The sequence below is a fragment of the Tachypleus tridentatus genome, chromosome 11, assembly GCF_004210375.1.
Source record: "Tachypleus tridentatus isolate NWPU-2018 chromosome 11, ASM421037v1, whole genome shotgun sequence".
In the NCBI taxonomy this organism is placed as follows: domain Eukaryota; kingdom Metazoa; phylum Arthropoda; class Merostomata; order Xiphosura; family Limulidae; genus Tachypleus; species Tachypleus tridentatus.
Genome location: NC_134835.1, coordinates 41,937,877 through 41,951,584, shown reverse-complemented (window position 1 = coordinate 41,951,584; position 13,708 = coordinate 41,937,877). Strand labels below are relative to the sequence as shown.

Sequence of the window (13,708 nt, the reverse complement as noted above, 5' to 3'; positions counted from 1 at the left end):
AACTTTCTCCTTATTTGAATGTACTTTCCTTTTTGTATGTAAATACTTTGATGAGATGAGAGTAGAAAATTATGATTGAATAAATCTATAAGTGTTTCCTTCTGGATAAATTTAAAGTATTTCGTATAAATTTCAAGATCTTTTAAGAATTTGGGTAAATTAATGCTTGCGTTAGTTAAAGAGAAATGTTTCTGTAATAATATTACTCATAAAAATTATCATTGTTTCGCAATACCCAACTTCTTAATAGTGAGATTTCGTTTACTTGAATACACAAATGATTGTATAATTTGGTTGAAATGTCTTCCAGCAACACTAATAAGAAAAGACAGAACAAGGCTTGCCCATTAATCACACATATAGATATACATAAAGTCATGATGTCCCATTTCGTTTTTCAGCTATTTGATCTCATAGCGAAAAATGGGAAACCTAATATTAAAGAAAAAGATAACATTTCTCTCGTATTCCAAGATTTCTTGGAGAAGTGTTTACAAGTCGACGTACAGAAACGATATACAGCTTCGGAACTCTTGAAGGTATGTCGTGAATTACTGTTACTTCACTATTTTATTCTGTTTTGCTTTGAACCTATTACCCTAATGACATACATCAAAAAGCAATATTAATAAGTCGAAGAATTCGTTGTTGTGCTTGCATGTTCATTTTACAGTTTGAGTACATCGACTTCAAACACCACTGCATAATTAGTCATTTTTATTTTGTAATATCCATCAATCCCATACAATATCACATTTTACTGCTGAAAAATTTACCTGTCTTGACGTCAAGATATATGGTGTACTTAATAGCGATAGCGGAACAGTTCAATTCTAGAGCAATTTGTCAGAGAGTCCAACTAGCATCACATAAATGCAAGTTCCATATTTCCTGACAATCCTTCATGCCTTGGGAGCTGTGACATGACAACAAAACTTAATGTATGCTGTTAAACACTGTTTTTATGAAGGTTTATTTGTGGGTTGCTATTAAATTTATTCTTCTCAGTATATAAATGTTTTATATGCTAAGTTCTCTGTTAAGACACTGCATGTGGTTCTATGACAGTTATTTCAGTCCCTATATTTCATTCAAGCATGAATTCTAAATAATACTGATTATTCTTACGCTGGTTCATTCAGTTGTCAAGAGGGATCAGTGAAGCGTTACCATTGTGTTGAAATTTACAATCAGTTACCGCATGGGAGAATTATATCCGTAAAATGGAAATAATGACAAAATATTATCTTGTCCTAGCACTTTTGCACAGTACTGTCTGTTTACAGAGACTGATTTAACAACATGTTTATGATGTAGAATTGGTACTTTTTTAAACAAATATTTTTTTTATTTTTCACTCAGCATCCTTTTATATCACGAGAAAAGAAATGTGAACACCATAACCAAGCGATGTGAGGCCAATATTTATCCTCGTTTATATTTATTCTTTTTGTGTATTCTATGTGTTGTTGTTTTGTATGTATTGTAAGCATTGGCACGTTAAATATTTATGATGTATAAATTTGGTGATTTGTTTTATATTTAATTATGTTATTTGGCTGTTAAATTTTACTGTATGTATATGTTTTATAATGTACAATATCATTATAAAATTGAAATAATTAAAGGAGAATTTGTTTGAAATTACATTATTCTGTTCATATTTGGTGATTAACTCAACTCTAGAAAAGAATAAATAATTAAATATCATATTGCCATTTTTGGTCCAAGTTATCATTTTATTTTCATAACGGATTATGTTTGTGCTAAAAGCATCCAAATATCTACAAATAAAAAGAAAAAGTGAGAGGTTTAAAATCGAATAACTGGATAAGATCTCCAGAAACTCCTATTTACCCCTATTTATATTTCGATACTTTTAACAGCTTTGTGGTAGATGTTCATACAGTGCTGACTCATAAAATAAAATGTGAGTAGTGTTACATAACTTTATTCAATTATATGTTGTGTGTGTACAACTGAAACTAAAACTTCATATGCAAGGATACTATCTACACCTTTCTACTATGTTAATGTCAGTTTGGGTATCTGAAGAGCGCATTGTTTGGTTTACAAGAGATCGCTTAGAAAGTTGTTTGGGCAGATTTTTTATATCAATTTAGAATTTGAAATTAAGTCCGGTACAAACTTAATTAATATGGACGGGGGCGCAGCATGGCCAGGTGGGTTAAGGCGTTCAATTCGTAATCCGAGGGTCGCGGGTTCGAATCCCTGTCACACCAAACATGCTCGCCCCTTCAGCCGTGGGGGCGTTATAACGTAATGGTCAATCCCACTATTCGTTGATGAAAGAGTAGCCCAGGAGCTGGCGGTAGGTGGTGATGACTAGCTGCCTTTCCTCTAGTCTTATACTGATAAATTAATGACGGCCAGCGCAGATAGCCCTCGTGTAGCTTTGCGCGAAATTCAAAAACAAACAAACAAACATCACGCAGTTGACCCGTCAACTTACGTACCTTTCTTTGGTTGTGCTATTCTGTACGTTTAATTCATCACGTGTCATGCTTTATGTCATAACTTCACTTGATAATATTTCTCTGATTGATTAAACAAACGTATGTCACCTTCTTATTATTAATCACTCCTATTTCGCTGATTTCACTCCTCAACTATGACAACGTTGTTTGTGTGGATAATGTTGGCTATGATATGAAGACACCGGATCACGTCTGAAGTTTCCTGAATGGTTTTTTTGAATTTCGCGTAAAGCTACTCGAAGGGTACCTGCACTGGCCGTCCCTAATTTAGCAGTGTAAGACTAGAGTAAAAGCAGCTAGTCATCACCACTCACCGCCAACTCTTCGCAGGGTCCCTGAAAGTGTTTTGTTTCAAGAGTAAATAAATATAAAAGTAAAGAGTATCGAATACTCTTACTTTTAAAGTTCATATTTCATGCTGTATGTATAATTATGTTCATATGCCATGCTGTAGGTATAATTGTGTATGTACAGTTATGATCATATATCATGCTGTATGTATAATTATGTTCATATGTCATGCTGTAGGTATAATTATGTATGTATAATTACGTTCATATGTCATGCTGTATGTATAATTATGTTCATATGCCATGCTGTAGGTATAATTGTGTATGTATAATTATGTTCATATGTCATACTGTATGTATAATTATGTTTATATGTCATGCTATATGTATAATTATGTGTGTATAATTATGTTCATATGACATGCTGTATGTATAATTATGTTTATATGTCATGCTGTATGTATAATTATGTTTATATGTCATTCTGTAGGTATAATTGTGTATGTATAATTATGTTCATATGTCATGCTGTATGTATAATTATGTTCTAATGTCATTCTGTAGGTATAATTGTGTATGTATAATTATGTTCATATGTCATGCTGTATGTATAATTATGTATATATAATTATGTTCATATGTCACGCTGTATGTATAATTATGTATATATAATTATGTTCATATGTCATGCTGTATGAAAATAGACACCATTATGGAACTAGCAACCATTTGCCAACAATCAATATATTTCTAATACAACGAGGAATTCTACGAACAAACAGATGGTCTAGCCATGGGATCACCACTCTCCAATCTTAGCAGACATTTTCATGGAAGACCCTGAAGAAAGAGCCCTTTTGTCCACACCTATAAAACCAAATTTCTACAAACGTTATGTCGACGACACATTCGTTATTTGGCCCCACGGTTATGAAATCTTATAAGTCTTCTTAGAACATCTCAATTCCGTAGACAAAATAATCCACTTCACTATAGAAATATAGAGCCCCCCAGTGGCTTAGCGGTATGTCTGCGGACTTACAACGCTAAAATACGGGTTTCGATACCCGTGGTGGACAGAGCACAGATAGCCCTTTGTGTAGCTTTGAGCTTAATTCAAAGCAACAACTTCACTATGGAAATACAGGAACATAACAGGCTACCGTTTCTTGACATACTCATCAGCAAACAAGGAAGACAAATACCAAAACTGTATACAGAAACCCACCCACACGGACACTTCCAGTCCTATCATTCAACCTCGATAAAACGTGGTATAATCCAATGTCTAAACAAGAGAGCAGAAAACATTTGCGATAAGACATCCATCGAAGCAGAACGCCAAAAGATCGTAGAGAGTTTTAAATAGAATGGTTACATCTCCTCCTTCATAAAAAATCCTAGAAGAAGACCACGACAGAAAGAAAAGATAATAAAGTTGCTACCACTACTACCATTTACCTACCATATCTACAACATCTTACTTAAAAACTCAAATGCATAGCCAAGAAATTCGACATAGAAGTCCTGTGGAAATCCTACAATACTTTAAGGTACATTCTGGTAAAAAAACAACAACAACGACCTACCAAAGAGAACCTCAAAAACGTCATCTATGAAATTCCGTGTTCCTGCAACGATACATACATTGGAGAAACGGGAAGAAAACTCCGACAACACCTACACACACACACATATGTGTATGTTCATGTTTATATATGTTTTCTTTTTCCAGCTTTGGGCACAGGACAGGTAGAACATTCGGCGCCTATCCTGTGAAAGTGGGTTTTCTAGGGGCATTCCCGTTTCCGCCCACAACAAATTCTGAGGCACTTGAATTTATAGATCCCAGCCACTCCGTGGCCCTAACCACGGGACGTTTCATCGGGATTGGTATGGGGCTTGCTTCCTTTCAGTCTGCAGACTCCAGCCTTGTATTCTTCCTTTTTGCCGCCTTTGTCTCGCTCGGCATTCTCAATCGACATTTTCGTACTGCCCCACTTCACTTCATTGCATCAAACAAATCAAATTAAAATACAGGAAAACCCCCACGCACAGATAAATAATCTTCCACGAGCGGAGAAAGAGGAATTGCAACGTTCCTGAACACCCCTGTTGGGGAGAGAATTCGTCAGACTTCTCTTTCTCTCTAAACTAAACCCCTGCCACGGTTTTGTTCGTTCGTTGTACACACACCAGACATACCAAACAAGCCACTAAATTCCTCAAGATAGTTACAACCTCTAAGCACAGTGCCGACTACATTTTACGCAACAGCCAACCACTGATTTACCGATCAGCCAACAACCAGTCTCAACCTCTAGCTACTATCATATATTTCACTTCAGTGCTGAACGCCCTCGTCGTCGCTCCACCAAGCCATGGATATCGAAACTCCCCAGACAACCATAACATGGACAATCAACTGAAGACTTCCCACAGCCAGCCACTGATTTACCGTTCAACCAACAACTATCCAGGAAAAGCACACATACTTATTCATGCAACTCTGCATTGATGCCGCTAACTTCCACTGCGAGAAGCATCCCAATACTTACTACCAGGACCAAAGACAATAACACAGACTGGCGACCTCTTCAACCTCCAGCTACTACCTAATTTAAAGAAGAAGAAATGTAATAGATCCTGCCAGACCCCAAGTTCAACTCCATGTGTTACAAACACATGCTGGCTCAAAACACTCAGAAGACACAAACTAATATTGCAAAAAAGACACAAATGATCCCAGATCGCTGAAGAACAATACATCAAAGAAGAACATCCAGTGGACTCACCTCCACCCTCACGATCGTCTCCATCACCTCTAGGCATCAGATGTAAACACAAGTTCAACCTGAATTTCCTCGCTGCTTTACAAGATCACAGCAAGTCGTTTTCCAAGTTACCATCCAATTAGCTACTTCTATACTTTTTCCTTAAGTCTTATGCGTTTTATTCCTGTATGTATTATTAACCTTGATTTCCTTTCCAGCTACTTCCGGGCACAGCCTGGGTAGATTATTCGGCGTCCTGGCCGTAAAAGTGGGTTTTCTCGGGGTACTCCCCTTTCCCCCCACACCTAAATCCGAGACATTGAATCTCTAGATTTCAGCTAGGGCAACTTGATCCATTGATCCTTGCCCGGCCCCAAATCGTGCCATTTGGGTTTATGTTTCGTCTCGTCTGCTGTCTAACTTTTCAGACTGCGGACACCGGTCTTGTCTACTTCCTTTATGCCGTCTTCGTCTCGCTCGGTGTTCTCACTTGAAAGATTCATACTGCCCCACCTCACTTCATATCATCAAACAAACCAAATTAAAATATAGGAAAACCCCCACACACAGATAGATAAATAAACTTCCACGGGCAGGGACGAAGAGGAACTACAACGTTCCTGAACACCCCTGTTGGGGAGAGAATTCGTAAGACTTCTCTCTCTCTCTGAACTAAACCCCTGTCACGGTTTGTTGTTGTTGTACATACACTGACCTGGAGACGAAAGGCGGAAGACTTTCGAAACGTTGTGCTCTTTTCTTGTGTCTCCACAACAGGCAGTTGCCGTCAATTCTACGAATTTTCAGGTATGAATTCTATTAAAAAAACACTATTGAACAATTACAAAGAAACATAGAACTGCTACAAAAACCAGTAACATAGAAAACAATATAAAACTTCATCCCAACGCTATATCAATCCTGGCGAGAGGTCCAAACTTATAGAAACTTAAAGGAAAGACCCGTCTAGAGATTTTAACATAACTTGTTAAAGACATATATAGTGTCCACTGGAGAGAACATTATGAAACTAAAGAAACAGCAAACACCTAAAAAAGCTCCATACTAAAAATGGTGTGGTTTCCATAATGGTGTGGGGTGCATTTTCCAAGCATGGTTTTGGTGCTTCATACCTTTAGAAAGCAAAGTTAGTGTCAATTGTACTGAGTTATCATTTGCACCCAATATTATAGCATTTATGTCTTCCAGAGAGGGGTGTCATTCAAGATGACAATGTTTCCATCCACAAAGCACCATTAGTTGCCTAATAGTTTGAGGAGCGTGACCCTTGCATTATCCATATGTTTTATTCATGTGCCTACTCACTCATCAGATCTGAACCAAATCGAACGTATGTACAGGATTTTCTGGAACAATGCTTCAAACAATATTTTCCACACTCATAAACTAGGCATGAGTTGACTGACTTTATCTTGAAAGAGTGGTGCTGCATTTTCCCTGAAGAATTTCAGACACAAGTAGATTCTATGTCACGGTGCATAGAGGACACACATTGTGGTCCAACATCGTATTAAGTGACTTTACTTAGACGTTTTAATTTGTTAGCTACTACCTATATGCCCCATTTATTAAACAAAGGTTTTATATTTTTCTATATCTTGTCTAGTTCTTCAGCGCTCATAATTATCATCGGCAATGCATCAACATAGGCTTTTATACGGCATAAACAGGTGAAGTTATTCAGCTCTATTTCCTGCAAAAACGTTTAGTTTGCTAGTAGCTCTTGTTAACATTGTGTTAATATGTCCAGTGAATTTTAATTGTCTGTTGAAGATTCCGGCCATCCCAAGTGTTTCTTCTGGGAGAAGGCATTGTCTATAAATAACACTAAAGGCTTGTCATCACCAGTTTATCTCTTGTTGAATGTGCAGAACAAGGCCGTATTTTGGAATAATTGATAACCATTCTTGTGTCATTGCACCACTGAATCACCATGTTAAGAGCTAATTGTATCTTGCTTTTATTGGTGCTCTGCTACGCTGGAATGCTTACAGAAAAGGTTAAAAAACAACATCTGGCTGGAAATTTAGGGACGATATGTCAAACAGAACTAGCAAGAGTGGTTATACTTGAAGCAAACTGGTGATAATGATGAACCAATCTGACTTACAGCTTCTGTTCTTCATGATTCATCTTTTTATATGAAGTACTGCTAAAATCTATATTTCACATGTTATACTAACACTTGTTTTGAGTTCTTTGTCAAAACGAATGGACAATTCAGCTCTATTGTAGGGATTTTATAGCTCTAAAGCTACTTCCAAAGTGTTATGACCCGCTTTAAAGTCTTACTATGTATCAATGCCAAATTCAGCAGCATTGATTCTGGTTTCTTGTCTACCATGTCAACCATCTAGTAATGATAATGGCAGTAGAGGTTTAGTTTCACGGATAATCCTTCCAGCTACAGCTATCTCTGCGTTCTTACCAATTACGTTTAGTAATGATGATTCGATAATGAGAATGATCCGTCACAAGATTCACAATGACAATACTCCCATTTTGACCTCGATAGGTTTTCAAGCCCACAAAGTCCCACATCAGAAACATGTTTTCATCCATTTGTGGAAGATGTTTATTCCTAATAACGTAGCAAGGCGAGAATGGTTAAAGGTAACAAAGAAAGCAAATTATTTTGTACAACAGACCTACAGCAGGTAACGAAAAATCTTCTCAAGTTTGCATTCAAGCTCAATAATAATCTCATGATGTGTAAGCAATATAAGAGAAATATATCTTGATCACTTATTGATAATACTTAAAGAAAGGTTAAGAATTGATTTAATTAATGCCACGACTACTTTTAATACACAAAACGTTGCTCTATTCTCTTCAGTAATTGTGCCCGTCATGGCCAGGTGGTTGAGGCGCTCGAATCGTAATCCGAGGGTCGCGGGTTTGAATCACCGTCACAACAAACACGCTGACCCTTTTTTCACGGGAGCGTTGTAATGTTCGGTCAATCCCACTTTTGTTGGTGAAAGAGTAGCTCAAGAGATGGCAGTAGGTGATGATGACTAGCTGCCTTCCCTCTAGTCTTACACTGCACAATTGGGGATGGTTAGTGCAGATAGCCCTCATGTAGCTTTGCGCCAAATTAAAAAACAAACAAGCATTATAAGGGATGTTTTAACAACGTCAAATACACATAAACAGAATGCAAGCAAATAAGTCTATGGTTGTTTAATCTTAACAAGATATGAGTGAGTTGTTACTAAACAATGTGATTTTTCAAAGTCTTCGTCACTGTGTTGTAAATTTAACTCCTGTCTCACACAAACAATGTGGTAACTAAAAATATGATGAGAATTATTCAATAAAAACGTATCAAAACAATCTGAAAACAGTAGATAAACTAAACTTTTGTTCTATGTGATGTATATCTAGGAAAACGCGACCAGTGTCCGAAGTGGAGTTAGAACGGAAGTGGCCAGATGAAGGATTTTACAATTATAACCCGCTGAAACAAATAGACAGAGTAAGTAATAGTTGTTAATTTATATATCCGTTCCTAGCTACGACAGGTGACCTATGATGGCTAGAATAAAAAAATCATCTTACTATAGTACACGTTATATTAAAACTATTTTGGACCCTCACGACGTCATTATAATTCATGCCACTATGTTCGATTATGTTCAATCTGGTCGCCGTGCACCTTGACAATATAGTTTCTATTGCAAATGTTCCATAATAAAGCAGTCACGTAAAAAGCAAACTCGTACTTGTGTGCTTTCCTCATGGAATCTAGTGAACAAAGCGATGATTCCCGAAAGCTGTTTCGGAAGTCTGATTCCAAGGATAAATTAATTGGTATGTATTTGTACGAAGGAGCAGAAATACTCATTTCTTTCTTCATATGCTTGAGACTTACGGTGATGGAACACTCACACTGTGGAAGCATTATTTGTGCACGTGACTTTACTCGTTTATACAGATGGAATAATGTTTGGTTCATAACATACTTAACCCTCTGTATATTGTAGTTTCTGATTTATAACGCAGCCAAACATCTGTGTACTCTGATGTTTGATTTATAACGTACCCAACCCTCTATATACGACACAAATGTCTAGTTTATAACTTACCCAATGTTCTGTATACTGTATGGTTTATAATATACCCTATCCTCAGTATACATTAACGTTTGGATTATAATGTACTCATAGTTTCTTTTTGTTTTGTTGCATTTTCTACCTGTATGTTAAATATTCCATTTAACACCGAACATATGTACCTATCCAAAATCAGTACATTATAATAGAACAAGCAGTGTTGTTGCAGATATATAAAAAAATAACATGTATGAATTATTTAAAAAATTCCTTTGTTCAAAATATTTATATTATTATGCATTTAATACACCTGTTGTCTTTGTAGAAAACATCTTTCATGGATTTCTCTTCAAATAACACATTCCCTTTAAATTATCATATAAAAAGAGAACCATTACTGGTCACTTCCCTACCTGATCTAAAATTCATAAGTGAGTACTTTTATTATGTTTATGGATTCAAGTTATACAAAAATATTATCTCTATGCTTCTTAATTAAAGATATCTAATAATTTTGATTCTACACAACTGAATCCACATTATCTAACATATTACTTGTATTCTGTTATATCAAAGATATCTGACAATGTTACTTGTATACAGCTAGGTTTAAATATCTAAAAATATTACTCTTATATAGTTGGATGTAAATATTCATACTGTGCTACTTGTATTATCCTGGATACATATTTTCTAATAATGTTACTTCTATACTGCTCACACCATATTATAAAATAATGTTATTTGTACACTCCTGGATCTGTGTTATCTAACAATGTTACTTGTATACTGCTTAATCAGAGTCGTCTCACAATGTCATTGGTATACCCCTTAATCTAGTTATATAACAATACAACTTGTATAATGTTGGATTCAAGCTCTCTATCAGTGTTATTTATATACTACCAGATCCAAGTTATCTAACAATATTACTTATAAACTGCTGGATTCAAGTTATATAATAATGTTACTTGTGTACTGCTGGATCCTAGTTCTTACATTTAGTTACTTTATTAAGCAGTGCTGTAATTGTGTTAATAATTCTTTCTTATATTTTTTGGTTCTGTAATTATTTTTACACTGCTTTCAAGTCCTCTACCTCTTCTATATCTGTAATAATGATAGTAATAATTTCTTTTCTTCACCTGTTTTACAATTATTTATCTTTTTTGCTTGTTAATGTTCACTTGTTTTTACATTAATTAACTAAATTTGATAGAAAATATTGAATTAAACATCCTTGTGTGTGTGATTAGTTTGGAACATTGATACTGTTTGATCCCTATGACAGACATTACATAGTTATTTAATTTGTAGCTTTGTTCCAATACAAAAACAAAAAAAAAGCATATAAAATATTCACTTTGCAGTTCACATGATCTGTTTTTTCTATCATTTTGGCATGTTTTGCCTCAAGCTACAGTTATTATTGTCAAGATATTTGATGTGAGTAATGGGTGGACAGGTGACAGCTATATATGTGTAGTAAATCACTGAAACAAGGAGAGGACCTTACCATCTTCAATTTTGATGCCATTTTTAAATAACTGTAACTGGGAGGGCCTGTTCATCTTAAGTTTAATGTCATTCTTCAATTACTAAAAGGGGAAGAAGCTACCTGTCTTATATTATGAAGTCATTTCTTTCTCACTAAAATGGAGAGAGGATATGTACATTTTGATTTAATATTTTTATGTTTTGTTTTGATGAAGAGAAAACATATTTATTCATAACTGATTTCTCCAACAGGTTTATTTTTGACAACAGCAAAATTTTTGGGGCCTCAACAGAAGGAAGCATTGTGTATACATACACAATCAATAACTTCTGTTGCAACTATATAACAAAATCAAAATTGAAACAATCTAGAGTAATAAAATTCAGTAATAATACAGTAATTATAAAGTAATAATAAGTACAAATTTTAATCTGGTTTCTACAGATGATGTGACAAAATTTTTCTGCTAAAATATTTAAAATACTCAAAGAATACAGTGTCCATTGATTATGTAAATACTGGGTTTACATACTTAAAAATCATTCATCTATGTGCCTTTTGAATTTCTAATCTTTCAACCTTATTTGAGATGAAATTATCAGGACTGTGTTTCATTATTCTTAAGGCCTATAAACTCTAAGATTATGATTTTATTTAAAAACTATTTGTCATGACAAAACGTGGATGTATACTGAAAATTACATTTTTTTTATATACTTATTTAGGTTTACTTTTCTAGTCATCATTTGTGATATTGTTTTGTCACAGTATGTAACATTAAATAGTTGTTGAAATAGCCATGAGAAAAATTTAACAAAATCACAAATAATGGTAAAAAAGTAAACTGAAATCAATAATTAAGAAAACAGACAAAAAGAAATGTTGTTTCTACATATTCCTCAGTTTTACAGTGTAAAATGTTTTGTAAAAAAAAAAAACACTTTTCTGATTGAATCAAATTAGTCAAATATTGAATGAAACTAAAGGTAAAATTAATCTAATGGAAAGAATGGGTACTGATAAAATTGAATGTGATTTGTACCTTCTGAACACACTGAGTTTTATGCACTCAACCATCTGTATGCTCTAATGGGTGGTTTATAACATAAATAATTGAATGCGATTGTATATACATTGGCCAAACTAGCAAATAACACTGGTCTTGAAATATAGTGGGAAAAGTATTTTAATTTGGCTCAACCAAATAATACAAAAGCTAGAAATATAAGAGCAACTATAAATTTATAATATTTTAAAAGGGCAGAGAGGAGCTTCTTAGCCCATCAAGGATTCTATACTTATCAGTAAGGTCTTCATATCCATCTTTCCCTACATAATTAGCCTCAACATGTACCATAAAATGTGCATTTTATGAAACACAGTGAAAATAATTGTATCTTATGTAAAGATGAAGGGTTGGAATATAATATGGTACGTACTTGACATTGCTGTTTTTAATTATGTAAACTAAACAGTTACATGACCAATAGCTTTTTACATATGTATGGTTGCACATTATAAAATAGTCTACCAGTGTTTCATTAAAGATTTTAATTTTGTATTAAATAATATTTATCAGTCCCCCATTGGCACAGTGGTATGTCTGTAGACTTATAATATTGTAAATTTGTTTCAATACCCATGATAGGTAGAGCACATGTAACCCCATGTTTAACTTTGTGTTTAATTACAAACAAAATAAAACATTTATTGTTTGAGTATTTTAAATATTTTAATAAGTTCCTTGTAATTGTAGTGTTGTATGATGTAGCCATCAATAAAAATTCATTTTTGACTAATAGAAAAAAAGGGAATGATTAATCATGAATAAAGTTTTTATAGTAATAATAAATAAAATATTTGATTCTTAGTTTAACAGAATTTTTTAGTTTATTAATTTACATTTTCTTCAAATGAAATGTTCCAGTAACTGTATTTTCACAATTGCAGGAAAACTTGGTTTGTAAATCAATGAGTAAAAGATATTTCAACATTAATTTTAATCTAATCATGATAATATACATTTGACTGCCCATGTCATGTTTACATATTCTTTTACAGTTTTACATTTATTGGAGAGGTCATCTTTATTTGTAAACTTCATATGTAAAGACAACTATATGGTTGTTGATATTCTTTGTTTGGTTGGCCAATACTGAACAGAGTCAATTTTAGATGGGTCAGTGAATTCTAACTGTTGGTAATGGGAATCCAAAGAAATCCACCTTTACACTATTTACAATTTTTGCCTCTTAGGATCCAGTTTAAATTTCTCTTTCCTCAAATGAACAAGAAATTTCCTTAACCCTTCATAAAATTGATCAAATGTTTTACCATGTACAATTATGTCATTAAAGTTGATAAATATGACATTTTAGGCCATGTGACAACCACATGAATAATATTCTGACATATTACAGTTAATACTTTCTTTTATGCAATTCACTTTAATTCTTTAACTACATTAGTCGATTGAGAGATGTTGCAAGTTAACTTACATCAAACAACTTCAATGTCTTGAACTTTGAGAAAATTTCATGCACTGAGACAGCCTCTCTAACATCAAAGAATT

The 13,708-nt window shown here is 34.1% G+C and overlaps 1 protein-coding gene across 1 annotated transcript; it reads left to right on the top strand.

The window, feature by feature from the left end:
- The first annotated feature begins 245 nt into the window (after positions 1-245).
- Positions 246-13,662, top strand: LOC143232024 (uncharacterized). Its single transcript, XM_076467010.1, has 3 exons — positions 246-539; positions 8,971-9,061; positions 11,388-13,662. Exons 1-2 carry the CDS (start codon positions 300-302, stop codon positions 9,019-9,021), a joined length of 291 nt encoding a protein of 96 aa, XP_076323125.1. The 5' UTR covers positions 246-299; the 3' UTR covers positions 9,022-9,061; positions 11,388-13,662.
- The last annotated feature ends 46 nt before the right edge of the window (positions 13,663-13,708 follow it).